This window comes from Ovis canadensis, chromosome 16 (genome assembly GCF_042477335.2).
Source record: "Ovis canadensis isolate MfBH-ARS-UI-01 breed Bighorn chromosome 16, ARS-UI_OviCan_v2, whole genome shotgun sequence".
NCBI lineage: Eukaryota > Metazoa > Chordata > Mammalia > Artiodactyla > Bovidae > Ovis > Ovis canadensis.
Genome location: NC_091260.1, coordinates 27,704,468 through 27,724,625, shown reverse-complemented (window position 1 = coordinate 27,724,625; position 20,158 = coordinate 27,704,468). Strand labels below are relative to the sequence as shown.

Here is a 20,158-nt window from a genome sequence, read left to right as displayed (position 1 = left end):
CTGAGCCACTGAGTATGCCACCATTCAAAAAACAAATCTGATAAGCCAATTTATTGTCTCTACAATTAACAGAAATAAAACATAAATAACTGGATTGACTCTGTGTCACTACAATAATCACTTATAACCACATTACATACTCAATACAATGAGACCATCTATCTGCATGTAGCACTTTCTAATCATCTTTTTAAAGATGGAATTTTTTTTTTTTACTTTTTTTATTCTGATAACCAAAGGACTGTATTTTCATAAAGTACCGGTTTTAAAAATAAACTACAGCAAAGGCAAAACAAACCCTTAAAAACCTAACAGCTCTGTGTTTCTCTCCCAATAACTGACTAACACATTTAAACAAGTGGAGGTCTTTTAAAGGCGGCTACTGGACTGAGCTGGGTTATAGAAAAGCTACAAGTGTCACAGCATCCATAGCTGCAATGCTACAACAGGGATGTGGACGCAGCTTCCCTAGAGTCTGCACCTGGTAAGCACATGCTCAGAGGAGCTATGAGGCTCTCCCAGGCTTACTGAGGTCATGCCAACTAGGGCTGCTGGGTGAAGGAAGAGTCAGCACACCTTTCCAGCCTGGGAAGTTATGTATACTTACCTGATTTCATCATTATGAATACACCTACAGCCACGTATGTAGGCTTCCAATTTGTAACTGCACCACAGTGAGGTACTCGGCAATCTTTGGTGCTGTGCCATGATAACTAGCTGACTTTCGATGCTGCTACAATAAACAGTATTTAACTTATAGGATGTAAGGGATATTGGAGTATTTGGCAAAGTAAGTAACACTGATCATTGTGAAATTAAAAAAATGCAGAAATATTTAAACCTACTACTATGTATCTGACAATGCTGACTCATACAAAATTTTCATTATTATATAAAGGCTTTCATGATGTAACTCCCTGGCTCGTAAATTTTAAAAAGTACAGAATAAAATTCTTAATCCTAAATTTTTGTCACTGCTCCTGAGATTTATGACTGAAGTAAGAGAAACACCCCAAACTGGTCATATTATGAAATCATAAATTCAATGGAAACCTGCTTCAAAACTACAAATTATTTCAGACAAATAAATATATATGTTCACATTTATAAAAAATTTCCACATTACTCATAGAAACAAGCTTCATAAAATTTATATACTGAATACAATAAAAATCAGTTCTAATGAAGATTTAGCTGTTGTCCTTCTAAATAAAAAACTCTGTGTTTGAGGTATTTCTTTAAGACATGCCAATATGGCACATTTGTAAAACAACCCAGGAGTCTGTCCTAAAAATCCTGCCCAACACAGCATCATCTCTACCAGACTTACAAATAGGTTGAACTAGACTTGTCTTTTTAAACAAGGAAGAAATATTTTGTTACAAAAATGAAGGAGGCAGGTACTAGAAACTCTGCATCTCAGAAAACAGTGAAATTTTGTTATAAATATTTTCATTATCATATTCCTGCTGATACCATCCATTTAGAAAGTTCTAGTCAAGACCAACAGAGCAGCTTCATCTCCTATGACATCAAAAAAAAAACAAAAAATCCAAGTGAAGAATTTCATTATCTTAATAGTAATATATTATCATAGGATATAAAGCTTTTAAAATTTTCAGTGTCAAGCCTACCTCACTTTATCATTGGAAGATAACCACTTAATCCAGCAATATTCATTTACTGCTAGGTAGATTGCCTGTGTTGACTGTAGTAAAGCAATTTACAATCAGCTTATGAAGTAATAACATTAACACAGAAAAGAATACCAAAAATGATGAGTTTTGTTGCACAGATATCCGTACTTGGGGCATGGCTATCAAGTAATAAGACTGATTCCATACTCTATAATCATAGCACATTAAAATATTGTCAGACAATAATGGTCCTATATATGAAAAAATGTCTATACGGAAATGGCTGTGATTTATTGCAAAGCATAATTATATGGCAAATTTCAAAGAAGGTCAAATAATTTTCAAAATTAAATTTTTAAATTTAATAGCTCAGGCCAGTCTCAGTTACTTTTTGGAGATTTCAGAACTGTTAGGGGCAGAGGAATGCTTTTCCTTTTTTCTCTTCTTTTTGTCCTTTCTGTGATGCTTCCCCTTTTTTGACTTACTCTTTTTCTCCTTTTTCTTTTCTTTCTTCTGGTATTTTTGCTTCTTTTGTTTTGAAGTGTCCTCTTCAGTGGAACTAGATGAATAAGACCTACGGGTAATAATACATACTGACTGATAACTGTATTTATGGCTGATGGGTGCATTTAAATGGAATCCGAACTGCTTTGAATCCTTCTTGGAACAAGGTGAGAGTATAGAGAAACTCGAATGTGCCTTTTATATCTGTATGCTCTTAAAATACTGTAATCAGAATTTTTGCCACTTAGCCAGAGAAACTAACAAAATAAATATCTCTATTCTGCTCAATTCCAGTTATGAGTTTTAAATTCAGCAAGGATGAAAAAATTTTCCTGTGATTTTCAGTTTCTCATCCTGTGTACCTTCAGTGTACCCCTTCAAAATCTTTCTTATAAGGCAAAGAAAGTGGCATTATATACACTCTCATTATATACACAATTCACTGCGTATACAATAACTTGTTAGTTTATTCTCTTAAAAGAGCCACAAAGAATGCAGTAATATAAAAAGAGCCATAATTGTACCTCCATATAAATATATGAAAGCTGAAAATCGGCAAAATAAAAGCACTTCTGTTATTTCTTTTTTATTTTTCAAGTTAAAGTACTTGATTCTTTTATACACAGAGTGATACAGATGAACAGTTGCATTCCATAATAATTTTCAGTAGTTACAAAAGGATACTTTTAAATGTATAATCTAAATAAATGAGAATGATTTACCCAAACCCCAAATAAGTAGAACAAAACAGAAACTGAGTTAATTTATAATAAAAAAAGGTATCTCAGAGTTAGATGGGTGATCTAAACATGAGAAGTTACAACTCAAACTAAGAAAACGTGACAGAAACACACAGGAGAAGGAAAAGTAAACCCAGGAGCCCACAAGGTTGCGTCTGTAGAGAGACTCGCTGTGCGAATTCCTTGACTGCCTCCCTGGATTAGGGACCCCGAGTCTCCGGGGTTTCTGTAACAGTGTGTTCCTTCCTTTTCATTGTTTGCCCTCTCAGACTCTGGCTCTCCTGAGCCTAGTTTCTCATGTGTTCTCTTGCACTCTCTTCAGTCCTGTTTTTCTCAGCTCTTGCCTGCTTTCCTGTTTTCAAGGCCTTCTTGACCTCTACATTCTGACCAGAGCTGCTTCTTTGCCTATACTTTTTTCTTTGCCTTTTTGGACTTGGATTCTCTTTTTTAAGGCAGAATGTTAAACTTTAACATAGCAACTACATTAAGTGGCATTATCTTCGCTAAAAGCGTACTTAGAAAAGTTCTTTTAATTCTGGGCTGTGTCTGAATGAGGTCTGCAACTGAGCTACAAAATCAGTATACGAAAATTTGGAAGAAAATAGAAAATCTCACTTTTCCTACAAGGAATCCATTATCTTGTGCTAGTGCAAATAACAATACAATATACTAATCAGACTACATTATACACTGAGCTCTACCTTCCTTCATTAGTTCTTACATTAGACACTGTTATTTAACTCTCAACACCTGAAAGTGAGTTAACTTCCAATATGTATAATAGCTGAGGTGTTAGAGCTTATATATTTCATGCTCCACAAAAACTACAGACATAACACCTGACATGCAGAACCTACTCTATCATAGAACTTAGGTCCAAGCTAGATATTACTACCTGCTAAATACCTTAAATAGTGCCTATATGTACATGCTTATTCTGGTATAAATGAAAGTGCACTCATGAACCAAGGAAGAAGTTGTCTCTTAAGTCTTTGGATCAATTTCTTTAACCAGTTGCTATTGAAAGAGTTGCCAGTAAAAAAAAAAAAAAAAAAATCATAGGTAGTTGAGAATTCTGAAAGACCTGAAGGAATTTTTAGCATGACAAATAGGTACACAAATCCAATTAATTAATGAATTAATTTCATTAATTAATGATATTCTGAGAATACTGATATTTAAGCCCCAACTTCATATATATGAGGACAAAATGTGTACGTGAAGAATTTCAACATATGTCCAAATTAAAACTTGACTAATGTTCCATAATTTAAAAATTCTAGAACACAAATAGAATACATAAAAGAAGCAGGTGGGGCTATTATTTATTTATATCTTAATTTGCTCCAAAAAAGAAAATTTAAGGTATCTGAGCGCTGACTCTATTTTTGAATCCTGACAGGAAGGATTTTGTTATTTTACTGAAACAACCAAAGTCTCATTAATATTAAATTAACTAGACTGTAATGTGAAAAATAAAATTCTTTAATCCATCCTATATTCAGTCCTATTTTTTTAAAGAAAATGTTTAAAAAATACCTCTTTCTTTTTTTTTTCAACTTGATTTTCTCTTTGCTTTTTGCTTTTTTCTTTTCCTCTTCTTCATTAATTCCTGTGTGTTGAGGGGAAAGAATCAGGTCATCATCAGTTTATACATTATTGTGGTATGTAAGCATTTTTTTTTAAAAATTGGGGTACAGCTGCTTTACAATGTTGTACAACAAAGTGAATTAGCTATATGTATACATACAAGGCCTTCCTCTCTCCACCACTCACCCCACCCTACCCACTGAGGCCGCCACAGAACACTGAGGTTGAGCACCCTGCGCTGTACAACAGCTTCCCAGTAGCTGTCTGTTTTACACACGGCAGTGCACATTCGGCAATTTCAATCTTCCAGTTCACCCCACTCTCTCTTTTTCCTTTGTGCCCCTGTCTATTCTCCACATCTGTGTCTATTCCTGTCCTGTAAATGGGTTCATCGGTATCATTTTTCTAGATTCCACATATCTTCTTTAATACATGATATTAATATTTTATACATTTAAAAATTTTGGTTGTTGGTTGGTGAATTTCACTGGTCAGGATCTGCACTTTTCTTGTAACAATGTCCCCTTTCTTGATTATTTTTACTCATTAAAAATCTAATAAAAACAGTTTTTCATACAAATTTCAAATCAACTATGTATATTTACTAAAAACTTCAAGTATTTCATTTCTAATTCCTAATCAATGTTGACACTTTGCTGGGTACTATTTCAGGCCTTAAGAAATGAAACACACAATCATGTATAATTTAAAAAAATTTTCCGTTTCAAGCAAAATTAGGATCACAAAATCCTAGGGTAATGGGACAATAACCACTAATATTTATGTTGTCAGTATCTAGGAAGGAGAGAATACACACTATTTTCTAGCTTGATTTTTAAATACACAATTTGGTGTGTATTCTTCTAGGCTTTATCTATACATAACTAAATTCAAACACACATTCACATATACAAATAAAGTTACATGTAAGTCCCAAGTTTTTCCTCATTTGAAAAATGTAGCATATATAATATTTTTCAACTTACTTATTTCACTTAACACTTCTAAAAATATTCATTTATTCTAGCACTATTTGCTGAAAAGACTTTTTCTACACAGAATTGCCTTTTCACCTTTGTAAAAAATCAGTTGAACTGCTTCTAGGAAGATGAAGTAGACATATTTTTCCTATTCCTCTCATTAAGTATAACTACACATCCCAGACATAACAAAAACAAGCATAAGAAGACTGAAAGGTGAAAAGGCAGACACTAGCTAGGGTTCTTGTATAATCTAGAAAATGACCCAGTACTGAGTTCCCTGAAATGTCTTTTTGCTTCATACAGCACAGACTTCAGAGCTACAGAAGCTGGCAACCTGGCAATGTCAACAGGTGGAGACAAAAATGCCCCACCAAGAATCTGCTCCTTCTAGTCAAGGACCAAAAAAGAGACAGCATAGTGACAGGAAGCTTTTAGATAATAATTGCCATTCTCCAGGCAAACACCACAGAAAAAAATGTGGCACCATCCACATCATCAAAGGCTCAGTGGAAAACACAGACTTCCTCCCTTGTGAGGCTATGATACCAAACATTCAAAGGATTAATACAAATTTTATATATACTTATCTAACAAACAGAAGAGAATGAAACCTTTCTCAATATTCTATGAAGCTAAGGTTACTCTGATGCCAAAATCATATTAAAATAGTACAAAATTAGAAAAAAAGACTAACATCTCTCATGAACGTGGATACAAATAACTGTTAATAAAAGATTAGCAAAGATAATTCAGTATTTAATATTTAAAAAAAATTATACACCATGACCAAATGTCACTTATTCAAGGTATGCTAGGCTGATTGAATATTCAAAAATCAATTAACGTAATCTACTGTATTAATTCTGAAAGAGATGGGAATACCAGACCACCCGACCTGCCTCTTGAGAAACCTATATGCAGGTCAGGAAGCAAAAGTTTGAACTGGACATGGAACAACAGACTGGTTCCAAATAGGAAAAGGAGTACGTCAAGGCTGTATATTGTCACCCTGCTTATTTAACTTATATGCAGAGTACATTATGAGAAACGCTGGGCTGGAAGAAGCACCAGCTGGAATCAAGATTGCTGGGGGAACTATCAATAACCTCAGATATGCAGATGACACCACCCTTATGGCAGAAAGTGAAGAAGAGCTAAAAAGCCTCTTGATGAAAGTGAAAAAGGTGAGTGAAAAAGTTGGCTTAAAGCTCAACATTCAGAAAATGAAGATCAAGGCATCTGGTCCCATCACTTCATGGGAAATAGATAGGGTAACAGTGGAAACAGTGCCAGACTTTATTTTTTGGGGCTCCAAAATCACTGCAGATGGTGATTGCAGCCATTAAATTAAAAGACGCTTACTCCTTGGAAGGAAAGTTATGACCAACCTAGATAGCATATTAAAAAGCAGAGATATTATTTTGCCAACAAAGGGTCTGTCTAGTCAAAGCTATGGTTTTTCCAGTGGTCATGTATGGACATGAAAGTTGGACTGTGAAGAAAGCTGAGCACCGACAAATTGATGCTTTTGAACTGTGGTGCTGGAGAAGACTCTTGAGAGTCCCTTGGACTGCAAGGAGATCCAACCAGTCCATTCTAAAGGAGACCAGTCCTGGGTGTTCATTGGAAGGAGTGATACTGTGGCTGAAACTCCAGTACTTTGGCCACCTCATGCGAAGAGCTAACTCATTGGAACAGACTCTGACGCTAGGAGGGATTGGGGGCAGGAGGAGAAGGGGATGACAGAGGATGAAATGGCTGGATGGCATCACCCACTCAATGCACATGAGTTTGGGTGAACTCCGGGAGCTGGTGATGGACAGGGAGGGAGGCCTGCTGTGCTGTGATTCATGGGGTCGCAAAGAGTCAGACACGACTGAGCGACTGAACTGAACTGTATTAACAGTTTAAAGAAAAACTGTAGGATCCTATCAACTGATACAGAAAATGCATATGGCAAAATCTGACACCCATTTATGATAAAAACTCTTTCAAAATAGGAATAGAGGGATACTTCCTCAACTTGATAAAGAGTGACTACAGAAAAACTGACAGCTAACTGCTAAGGTTTGAACATTTCTGTCCCCTAGGGTTGGAATCCAGGTAAGAATTCATCTCTCACTGCTCTTTCTCAATATAGTACTATAAGTTCTAGCCACAACAATAAGTCAAGAAAGGGAAATAAAAGGCTTACAAATCAAAATGGAAGAAGCACAACCACTCTGATATGCAGATGACATGACGGTTTACATAGAAAATTTCAAGGAATCTGCCAAACACTCCTAGAAATAATCAGTGAGTTCAACAAGGATAAAAGATAAACATACACAAATAAACTGCATTTCTATATACTCGTAATGGACACGCAGAGAATGAAAAAAATCATTTACAATTTTTCAAAAAAATATTTATATATATAAATCTAATAAAACATGTAGGATTTATATGCTGAAAACTGAACAGTGATAAGAAAAGAAATCAAAGATCTAAATAATTACAGAGACACATTATATTTGTGGGTTGAAATGCTCAACACAGTGAAGGTGTCAATTTTCCCCAAATTGATAAACATGCTTAATACAATGAGTATCAAAAATCCCAGCAAGATTCTTTGCAGATAAAAATTTTTATGGAAAGGGAAAGAAACTAGAATAGTTGCAATAATTTTGAAAAAGAAGAATAAAGTAGAAATCTCAGTCCTACCAACTTTAGCTATATTAATCAAGAATGGGTGGAGGGATAGACACACAGATCAATGGAGCATTATAGACAATTCAGAAACAAACCCACACAAACATGATCAACTATTTTTGGCAAAAGCAAAAAATTCAATGAAGGAAAGGCAGCCTTTCAATGAACAGTGCTGGAACAATTATTTATTCTTAAACAAAATACTAAGTGCTCTAAGTTTCATATCTTATAGAATAATCAATTCAAATGGATGAAGGACTTACTGTAAAATATAAAACTATAAAAATTTAGAAAAAAGTAAAGGAGAACAAGAGATAGGTAAAATGTTACACTTGAAAGCAAAGCATAATCTATGAGGAAAACTTAATAAATTAGACTTTATAAAAGTTAAAATCTATTGCTCTGTGAAACACCTATTAAGAAGATGAAAAGACAAGCTACATATTGGGATAAAATATTTGTAAACCAGGCATCTAACAAAGGACTTATATAAGTACACTAAAAACTATTTGCTTTCTCCTGGCTATTTTAATTGTATTATATCATTTAAAAAAAACTTACAATATTCAAGAGAGTTGGAATAAGATCTCTCTAGCTCTAAGGACTAAGGAAGAATTCAAGGAGCCCCTAGGATTATCTAAAGGGTGTTGGTCAAGAATGCACTCAGTCACTCACACTGAGAACTTACCCTTTCAGAGGCTTTGAACATCATCATCAAATTGTCAATGGAACTAACCATCACAGATTCTACACTCCCTTCCTCTGTGTGCTTCAGACCCCAGTCTATGGTTTATTTGGGTAGGGGTTACTGGAATTCCTTTCCACTGTTCACATAAGAAGGCATTCTTATCTCTCCTTGCTATTCTCTGGAACTCTGCATGCAGTTATGTATATCTTTTCCTTTCACCTCTTGTTTTCTCAGCTATTTGTAAGGCCTCCTCAGACAACCACTTTGACTTCTTGCATTTCTCTTTCTTGGGGATGGTTTTGGTCACCGCCTCCTGTACAGCTTATGAACCTCTGTCCACAGTTCTTCAGGCACTCCATCTACCAGACCTAATCCCTTGAATCTATCTGTCACCTCCACTGTATAATTGTAAGAGATTTGATGTATGTATGTATGGTTTTAGAAAAGGCAGAGGAACCAGAGATCAAATTGCCAACATTCGCTGGATCATGGAAAAAGCAAGAGAGTTCCAGAAAAACATCCATTTCTGCTTTATTGACTATACCAAAGCCTTTGACTGTGTGGATCACAATAAACTGTGGAAAATTCTGAAAGAGATGGGAATACCTGCCTCTTGAGAAACCTGTATGCAGGTCAGGAAGCAAAAGCTAGAACTGGACATGGAACAACAGACTGATTCCAAATAGGAAAAGGAGTATGTCGAGGCTGTATATTGTCACCCTGCTTATTTAACTTATATGCAGAGTACATCATGAGAAACGTTGGGCTGGAAGAAGCACCAGCTGGAATCAAGATTGCCGGGAAAAATAACAATAACCTCAGATATGCAGATGACACCACCCTTATGACAGAAAGTGAAGAGGAACTAAAAAGCCTCTTGATGAAAGTGAAAGTGGAGAGTGAAAAAGTTGGCTTAAAGCTCAACATTCAGAAAATGAAGATCATGGCATCTGGTCCCATCACTTCATGGGAAATAGATGGGGAAACAGTGGAAACAGTGTCAGGCTTTATTTTGGGGGGCTCCAAAATCACTGCAGATGGTGACTGCAGCCATTAAATTAAAAGATGCTTGCTTACTCCTTGGAAGGAAAGTTATGACCAACCTAGATAGCATATTCAAAAGCAGAGACATTACTTTGCCAACAAAGGGTTCATCTAGTCAAGGTTATGGTTTTTCCAGTGGTCATGTATGGATGTGAAAGTTGGACTGTGAAGAAAGCTGAGTGCCGAAGAAGTGATGCTTTTGAACTGTGATGTTGGAGAAGACTCTTGAGAGTCCCTTGGACTGCAAGGAGATCCAACCAGTCCATTCTGAAGATGAGCCCTGGGATTTCTTTGGAAGGAATGATGCTAAAGCTGAAACTCCAGTACTTTGGCCATCTCATGCGAAGAGTTGACTCATTGGAAAAGACGCTCATGCTGGGAGGGATTGGGGGCAGGAGGAGAAGAGGACGACAGAGGATGAGATGGCTGGATGGCATCACTGACTTGATGGACGTGAGTCTGAGTGAACTCCAGGAGTTGGTGATGGACAGGGAGGCCTGGCGTGCTGCGATTCATGGGGTTGCAAAGAGTCGGACACGACTGAGTGACTGAACTGAACTGATGTATGTCATATCTGAACGGTCTAGTGGGTTCCCCTACTTTCTTCAATTTAAGTCTGAATTTTGCAATCAGGAGCTCATGATCTGAGCCATAGTCAGCTCCAGGTCTTATTTCTGCTGACTGTATAGAGCTTCTCCGACTTAGGCTGCAAAGAAAATAATCAATATAATCAATCTGATTTTGGTAATGACCATCTGGTGATGTCCATGTGTAGAGCTGTCTCTTGTGTTGTTGGAAGAGGGTGTCTGCTATGACAGGTATGTTCTCTTGGCAAAACTCTGCTAGCCTTTGCCCTGTTTCTTTTTGTACTCCAAGACCAGATTTGCCTGTTACTCCAGATATCTCTCGACTTCCTACTTTTGCATTCTAATCCCCTATGCTGAAAAGGACATGTTTTTTTCGGTGTATATTGTCACTCTGCTTATTTAACTTACGCAGAGTACATCATGTGAAATGCAGGGCTGATGACTCACAAGTTGGAATCAAGATTGCTGGGAGAAACATCAAACCTCAAATATGCAGATGATACCACTAATAGCAGAAAGCAAAGAGGAACTAGAGCACCTCTTGATGAGAGTGAAAGAAGACAGTGAAAACTCAACATTCAAAACACTAAGATCACAACTTCATGGCAAACAGATTGGGAAAAGTGGAAACAATGATGGATTTTGTTTTCTTGGGCTCCAAAATCACTGGAGATGGTGACTGCAGCCATGAAATAAAAAGAGGCTTACCCCTCAGAAGAAAAGCCATGACAAACCTAGACAGCATATTCAAAATCAGAGATATCACTTTGCTGACAAAGGTCCATACAGTCAAAATTATGGTTTTTCCAGCAGTCATGTACGGATGTGAGACCTGGACCATAAAGAAGGCTGAGCACCAAAGAACTGATGCTTTCAAAATGTGGTGTTGGAGAAAACTCTCGAGAGTCCCCTGGACAGCAGGAGATCAAACCAGTCAGTCTTTAAAGGAAATCAACCTTGAATATTCACTGGAAGGGCTGAAGCTGAACCTCCAATACTTTGGCCCCCTCATGCGAAGAGCTGACTCATTGGAAAAGACCCTGATGCTGGGAAAGATTGAGGAGGGCAAAAGGAGATGGGAGCGGCAGAGAATTAGATGGTTAGATAACATCACTGATTCAATGGACATGAGTTTGGGCAAACTCTAGGAGGTAGTGAAAGACAGGGAAGCCTGGCATGCTGCAGTCCATGGGATAGCAAAGAGCTGGACATGACTTAGCAACTGAAGAACAACACTGGGATCCCATTTGGTGATCATGAAATAAATGTGGGTCCCTTCTTTGCATATGTGTTAGTTGCTCGGTTGTGACCAACCCTTTGTGATCCCATGGACTGTAGCGCATCAGGTTCTTCTGTTCATGGCATTCTCCAGGAAAGAATACAGGAGTGAGTAGCCACTCCCTTCTCCAGGGGATCATCCCAATCCAGGGATCGAACCTGGGTCTCCAGCATGGCTGGTGGATTCTTTACCACTGAGCTGTCAGGGAAGCCCTACTACACTGGAGTGGGCAGCCATTCCCTTCCCCAGGGGATCTTCTTGACCTGGGGATCGAACCTGGGCCTGCCTCATTGCAGGCAGATTCTTTACCATCTGAGCCAGAAAGCTGATGCTAATAATGAAGCTTCACCAACTACTCTCTGTCCTGGAGGCTATTATATGCTACTTCCTCCCCTTTCTCCCAGAGTGGATCTGTCCGGGCGTTCTTATTGAAAAATCACCTCTAGAACAAACCACTATTCATGATGGAAGTGTAGTTTATGCTTCAAGATTGATGTGATAAAGGACAAAAAGGTCAAGAACCAACAGACTGGATGATATCTAAGGTAGGAGAGCAGCATATTGTAATAAAAATACTACAGGACAAGTAGGCAAGAAACCTGGATCATGGCAAGAAATGTTGGCTCTACTGTGACCGGTAAGTGACTTTGGAAAGTCACCTGTTTTCATTTTCTTTTTCTACAAAACTAGGTTTTAAAATTATTTGTTCTAAAGATTCTTCCTAATTCTAAACTCTTTTGCATTTGTCTTCTTAAAAATAGGGCAGTATAGGTGAAAGGGATAGAAAGTATCCTTGTGGGATTAAGGATCTTAGGCTTTCTCTCCTAGAATCTTCTGTTGTGCTCCTATGTGGCTTGACTACTCTCCCTTTTGGTGCAGCTGTCCTTCTGGAATATCTCCTTACCAGCATGCTACAAATTTCCCTTCTTTTCTATTCCCTACATTCCTGTCTTCCTGTATTCAGTGTATTCCCTTACATTGGTAGAACACTTATTCCAGAGGTTTTCTGAGAAAGAGTGACAAGTAAATTGTTTTTTGAGACTTGAATGTCTGACAATATCTTTACTGTACTTTCACATTTGATTAAGAATTTGGTTGGGTATATTATCCTAACTTGGATATAACTTTTCTTCAACAATTGAAAGCATGATCCACATTCTACTAGCTTCCAATATTGGTTTAGAGACGTACACAACTATTCTGACTCCTCATTCTTCACCTGTGACCTGCCTTATTCTCAAATCTGGAAGTCTGGATTATATCTTTTGGTTTCTAGCATACATTAAGTTTCATTATAGTGTACCTTCCTATGGGATATTTTTAACACTGTGCCTGGTACTTGTTAAACCTTTTCCTCTGGAAATTATTTCTTCTCTTTCTGGGATTCATTTGAATGAAGTATTTTCAAGAATGACTCTTCAGTTGTTCTATCTTTTTTCTCTCAGTTTGCTCTTCTTTGTTTTTTCCAACTTTACCTTCCAACTCTATCAAGTTTTCCATCTTAATTTTTAGTTTTCAAAAGCCCTTTAGCTGGTTTTATTCATATTCATGCATGCTATATCTTATCTTTGTATGAAACTAAATATTTATTATTCTGCTAAGTTTTCTCCCTCTACAGATTATATTTCTCAAGTTGATTTTTTGTTTGTGTTTTGGAATCTATATTTCATGTGCGAATCCTTCTGCAGAAATTTAGCACTCCTCACTGTCTAAAAAGCTGACCGGAAGCTTTTAGCAAGCGAAACTTGGAAGACCAGACTTCACTGGCCATCTGGTGAGATCTTGTCTTTGAAGGATCCCTAATGTCAATATCCTTATTTCTTTCTTCTTTGGCTGGTCAGATTCCCCAGGGATGTATCTTCAGATCTTCTGCCTGAGTGATATATGACTGGGAACAAATAGGTGAAGATGGCTAGAAGGCTCTCACCATTCTGTATCTAACCTTTAACTTGAATATCTTCATTTGGGTTTGGTGTGTCCCAGTTTAAAGACTGTTGATCTGACCCTGTCTAGAAATAGGCCTGTGGCAGTCTGCTGAGACGACAGGGCTTCACAGAACAGGGGGAGGGAATGGAGCATTAACTACTGCAGGCTTTTAAGCACTCCCTGTTTCTAGCCTTACACTCTCACTTTCAGAGGTAACCAAGGATACTCACTGTCAAGATTTTAGGGGGTTTTAGAGTGGATACTCAGGTTATTTCTCAGCTTTCCACACTGTTAAAGGGTTGAGCTCTCTTAAAGTGTGAGTTCATTATCACTAACCCAAATTTTCTGACTCTTGTTTTCTTTGTCCTTGTGAATTTGGGTCTTTAAAAAATTCTTCTATTATTATTTTAGTGTTATTTCAGTAGGGAGCAAAAGAAAAAACATATATATTCAAGCAGCTATCACTGAAGTTGTACAGACTCATATTTCCCGTCACTCTCGCCTGCCTTCTTTGAGATGCTACCCTTCTTCTGCCTTCTCAGCTTGTCCCAGTACCCTGGCATTTGACTTTCTCCACTTACCTTCACTGGACATTATATGGAAAGGTTAAAAAATTTTAAGGTGTTTCTCGTTCTCTTATGATCAAAAACAAGTTTAACCTTTTTGTATCTGTCTCACTCCATGCCTAAACCCATATTCAAATAAGCTGCATTTTGCTTCTGTGTGACAACTAACAATATGGCATTTTGTAGTTTACAAAATATTTTCACATATGGCATATTTTATGCTTAAAAACCCCACTGCAAAGACAGGTCATTTTACACACAAGATGGAAAACAAATGGTTAAACAGTTGGTCTGAAATTTGTTCTCTGTTGCAGGGGAAAGGAGGATGCCTCAGGAAAGAAAAAAAGGTAACTTGGTCATATTTCTTTATAAACATGCTAATGATAGATTTCCTGGAAATAAATTACTAGTAGTTGCTAGCCAGAAAATCCTTTTCTGGGTGAGTGGGGAAGAGGTGGTGTATGGCCAAATTACAGAAATTTATTTCCTCACAGTTCTGAAAGTTCGAAGTCTATGATCAAGCTGTTGGCAGAAGAATCCTTATTTATAGATTGCATATAGCTGAATGTACTTGGTTGGTCTAGGACTGTTTATGGTAAGTAATCCTGGAATCTAGGGATTTATGGGGCATAAATCCATAATCCCTGGGAAATGTAACTATCTGGGCATAAAATTAAGGTGTTTCATGACCAAAATGACTTTCTTTTTGAAACCTTTTACATTAACCGTGGCCAGAGTGGGAACCTAGGAGGTTGTACTGTCGTCCCAGAACTCTTGCTGCTTTGCTATGCCACAAGGTCGTCCACATACATAAAGTTACAGTTGACCCTTGAGTGGCATAGGGGTTAGGAAATAAATTTTGTGAGAAAACAAATTTTCTGTAATTTTGCAGTCCAAAATCCAAGTATAATTTAGAATTGGCTTTCCACATACACAGTTTCTCCATATGCATGGTTCTGAATCTGTGAATTCCATCAACTGTAGCTTGTTTATTATTCTGGTATGTAATGCTGAAACAATTTGTATGAAAGTCAACCCATACAATTCAAAGCCATGTTGTTCAAGGGTCAACTAAACCTTGATACCGCTAAGATCTCTTATTTTAATGAGTGTGATTTGACGATCCAATCGTTTAGACTCTGTACCATGTGATACATTCCAGTGAGATGGAAAAACAAAACACAATAAAATCTGGGTTGCAGAATTAGAAACATACTTGCCTGCTGGTTCTATCAATGACCAATTGTTTGATTTTGGGCAAGTAACTTACAACGTTCAGCCTATTTCCTTACCCATGCAATACTTCTTATGTAAGATGCAAACTATCTTAATGACAAATAGAACAGAACAACAGATAAAGATGACATAATACATATTTAAAAACAACCTTTAACGCTGGAGGGAAAAAAAGGTATTGCTTACTTTTTTCTTGTAATGCCTGCAGTTTATTCAGTTCCTCATTCTCTTCATCACTCTCTTCACTGCTTGTGCTGCTGACATCCAAAACTATATCCCTTTTGGGATCTACTCGGAGAAAATTGCGGCATTCGAAAGTCAGGTGACCAGCTAATTAAAACAAAGAAATATGAATGACAAAGCTACAGATACATTACATATTTTTTGCTTTGTTTGTCCACTAAGCAACAATTGCAATTTAATAATATAATATTTAGTTTTAACTTTTATTCAGTGAGTGGTCATCTGCTTTACCTGAATGAAAAAAGAACTTTTTTTAACAGGGCTTCTTATTCAATAAATATTTTTTTTTGGTTACATCTTATGGATTTTAGAATATTGAATTAATGTAAATATTCTCAACTTTAGATTTTATATTTAATTTCTTTCTCCTATATTTAATTTCTTTCCCCTTTTTGCTTCTCATCTTACTATTACATTTTTCATTACACAGCTTTCACCTAACTAAAGGTGTCATAATAAAATAATTGAACATGTTGTTTGCAAGAATACTTATGATTTTAATTCTAACAATAATATTCAGTCCTTAAAGATTCTCCCTATAAGAAAACTACAACAGTTATCTACTTATTGCATGATGCAATTAAAAAACCAAACATTATAAACACCTGGAGATGAAACACTATCAGAATATCTAAATACCTATCACCTGCATGTTAACATTTTGCTTTATTCACTTATAATTTTTTTTAAGTGAAAGGCTTGCACACGTGTACACACACACAAAGTTGGAGAGCTTGCACCATGCCTTGGACCCCTGCCCCAAACCCATCCCATTTTCTTTGTCTTCAGAAGTTGGTTATACTGAAGTTGGTGTCGATATTTTCAGAACATCATATTATTATTTTTTAACATAAACTCAATTATACTTAGCTATCATTCTGTAACTGTTTCTGCCATTCAATATTATGTTTTGTGATTCAGTCGCTTCATTTGTGTCCGACTCTGTGCGACCCCATAGATGGCAGCCCACCAGGCTCCCCCGTCCCTGGGATTTTCCAGGCAAGAGTACTGGAGTGGGGTGCCATTGCCCTCTCCACTATGCTAACATGCTGCTGCTGCTAAGTCGCTTCAGTCGTGTCCGACTCTGTGTGACCCCATAGACGGCAGCCCACCAGGCTCCCACGTCCCTGGGATTCTCCAGGCAAGAACACTGGGGTGGGTTGCCATTTCCTTCTCCAATGTGAATATAAGTAGATGTAATTATCTCATTTTATCTGATGAATAATGTTCCATTGTATAAAAATACGTTTACCCTTTCTACTACTGATAGGATCTTAGGTTGCTTCTAGCATTTTGCTATTATAATAATTATGAAATGTGTAGTTAAACGTGCATATATGCCTCTCTAAGGCAGTAACTTTGAAATTTTTTTGACTAGGACTGACTAATGATAAAAAATAGCAATGCAATCAAGTGTATTAATATATACGTTCATATGCAAATACACACTAACTCACAAAAATTAAAACAAAAATTACATGAAGCATTATGACATTTGATACTCAAAAGATATGAATGCTGATAGAAACCACATAATTTATTTCACAACCCACTATCAATTCACTACAACCCTGTTCTAGGATTTATTCCTAGTTCTTACTCAAGGATAAAATCTTCTGGAAGTCTTAGACTCATATGAGAGCATCTCCTAGGAAAGTACCAATCTTGGGCCGGGTCCTGGGCCTTGCCTTATTCCCTGAACTCAGTCAATACACAAAAACAGAAGTTCAAGAACCCTGGGTTCAGCAAATACCCTCAACACCTCCTAGACTTTCTGCTTTCCTTTGGTTGCTAGTCTCTAAGTAGTCATGAATTCTGTATTTTCTCCTAGCATACTAATATATCTAATATGTACTGCATATTTTATACTAGTTTTTTAGTTGTTTATAGTAGGGTCCAACCTGCCATACTGCTGAAAACAAATTTTCTTGGTTGTGATTTCCTTCCAAATGAATCATTCAAATGTTCTTTTCGGTTCCAAACATACGGAGCTTTCAGGTTATGCTATTGCTGATTTCTAAGCGTGTTACACTGTTATCAGCGAGTATCTGTATGGTAAACCAGTGTTTTAGTGTTTGTCTGCATGGTATCAGTGTTTCAGTATTCACTAAGATTTCTTTTATGGCCTATCTTGTAGTAAATTTGGGGAAAACCTTGGAATGTATTTTAAAAGAATACATCACTACTTGTTGAAGAGAGGCTTTCATGTTTATTTTGTTGTTCAAAACTCCATCTTACTTTTTTGTGTAATAATTTCTGATAGTGTAATTTTTAAGTACCTTTATCACTATATGTTTGTCCATTTTTCCTTGTAGTATTTTTGCTATACATGTTTTGACATTATATTAATAGGTATAGTCAAAATCATTATTTTATCTTCTTGTTTGATTAGAACTGCTCTTGCCTCAAAAGTCTAATATTATAATTGCTCTACTAGTTGCTCTTTTGGTTATTAGTTGAATCATATGAAATTACCATTGTCATGAGTAAAACTGGTTGAATATCAACAATATTCAACCTAATATCTATCTGCTCTTTTTCCTCCATCCCTTTATTTTGAAATTTCCTATGTAGTTTTCAGTTTTCTAAGTAGTTTCACTAATAATGGCATGTAGCTGGACTTACTTTTTTATACTTTTTTAACTTGATAACAGACTTACTTTTCACATTAATTTCTTAGCTTGGAAAGCTAGTTTCTGCCTCATTGGAGGCAGTGTAAATTTACTCCTCATACCTACAGGTGGTGTAAGCTTGGACTGTCAATTCTGAATTATTCCTTTCCCTCTAATAATTGTTTTATAGGAAGTTAAACACAGTAAACTTTCTCATCACTTCCCCTAGAGAGTAAATGGAATTTCTGTAATTCCTGCTTCACTGCTTTTTTGAGCAGTCTGGCTTTAACCAAGAGCCTTCACTCCAGCCATGCTGTGATCCTGCAGGGGTCTAAAGCTTCATTCCATATTGCATAAAAGTCTACCCAGGAGGCCTGTGAACCTCATTGTTTTCAGCTATCATTTCCTACTCTGGCTTTGAGCTCCTTTTACTTTCTAACATGTGGCAATTCTCCTTTTATGCTTTTGAGCTAGGTTATTTTAATTTTTGTTGTTACTATATTTTTCTCCAGCATCTATCTGTGTTTGGAGCCAAACAGAGGACTTTCTATGTTGGTTTAGCTTGCCATTTTGATCAGAATTTCTGATGATACAATTTTTCTTTTACTTAAACTAGCTTGACATCCAAACATCTTACACTGTCATTATTATTTAATATAAACAAACTACTTAAATAATAATCACACTGGCAGCAGTCTTTGTCTCACATCCTTTTAAGCCTTGCTTTAATGAAACTGACCCTAAACTGATAATAAGACACACTGCTTATGAAGCTACAAAAAAAATTTCCTTTTTTTTTTTTTCAGTTGGGGAACATAAGTGAACAAACTTAGGAAATTACTCCAAAATATAGTTCTTGTGAGTTCTTTTCGAAATAGACTCTCAGGAGACAATGAGCAGAAAAATTCTTAGATGATCAGAAACTTAAATTTTGACCACAGATATGTAGAGACATTTCAAAGTTATAACATCTCAGTTCAGTTGCTCAGTCGTGTCTGACTCTTTGTGACCCCATGAGCCGCAGCACACCAGGCCTCCCTGTCCATCACCAACTCCCAGAGTTCACCCAAACTCATGTCCATTGAGCTGGTGATGCCATCCAGCCATCTCATCCTCTGTCATCCCCTTCTCCTCCTGCCCTCAATCTTTCCCAGTGAGTCAGCTCTTCGCATGAGGTGGCCAAAGTATTGGAGTTTCAGCTTCAACATTAGTCCTTCCAATGAACACCCAGGACTGATCTTCTCTAGGATGGACTGACTGGATCTCCTTGCAGTCCAAGGGACTCTCAAGAGTCTTCTCCAACACCACAGTTCAAAAGCATCGATTCTTCGGCACTCAGCTTTTTTCACAGTCCAACTCTCACATCCATACGTGATCACTGGAAAAACCATAGCCTTTACTAGACGGACCTTTGTTGACAAAGTAATGTCTCTGCTTTTTAATATGCTATCTAGGTTGGTCATAACTTTCCTTCCAAGGAGTAAGCGTCTTTTAATTTAATGGCTGCAGTCACCATCTGCAGTGATTTTGGAGCCCCAAAAAATAAAGTCTGACACTGTTTCCACTGTTTCCCCATCTATTTCCCATGAAGTGATGGGACCAGATGTCATGATCTTCATTTTCTGAATGCTGAGCTTTAAGCCAACTTTTTCACTCTCTTCTTTCACTTTCATCAAGAGGCTTTTTAGTTCTTCTTCACTTTCTGCCATAAGGGTGGTGTCATCTACATATCTGAGGTTATTGATATTTCTCCCAGCAATCTTGATTCCAGCTTGTGCTTCTTCCAGACCAGCATTTCTCAAAATGTACTCTGCATATAAGTTAAATAAGCA

The 20,158-nt window shown here is 36.9% G+C and overlaps 1 protein-coding gene across 4 annotated transcripts in view; it reads right to left on the bottom strand.

The window, feature by feature from the left end:
* Positions 1-202: 202 nt before the first annotated feature.
* Positions 203-20,158, bottom strand: part of SREK1IP1 (SREK1 interacting protein 1) — a 31,227-nt gene continuing 11,271 nt past the window's right edge. Inside the window, exons 3-7 of one of the 4 annotated variants that reach the window (XM_069556317.1) lie at positions 15,658-15,801; positions 4,421-4,493; positions 2,123-2,211; positions 1,635-1,708; positions 203-1,524 (exon numbers count right to left, since the gene is read on the bottom strand). In XM_069556317.1, the coding sequence (XP_069412418.1) occupies positions 1,677-1,708; positions 2,123-2,211; positions 4,421-4,493; positions 15,658-15,801 (338 nt within the window). In that variant the 3' untranslated portion in view covers positions 203-1,524; positions 1,635-1,676. Of the gene's footprint in view, positions 2,212-4,420; positions 4,494-15,657; positions 15,802-20,158 lie in introns of all 4 variants that reach the window. The other 3 variants (XM_069556315.1, XM_069556314.1, XM_069556313.1) reach the window with 3 other exon arrangements.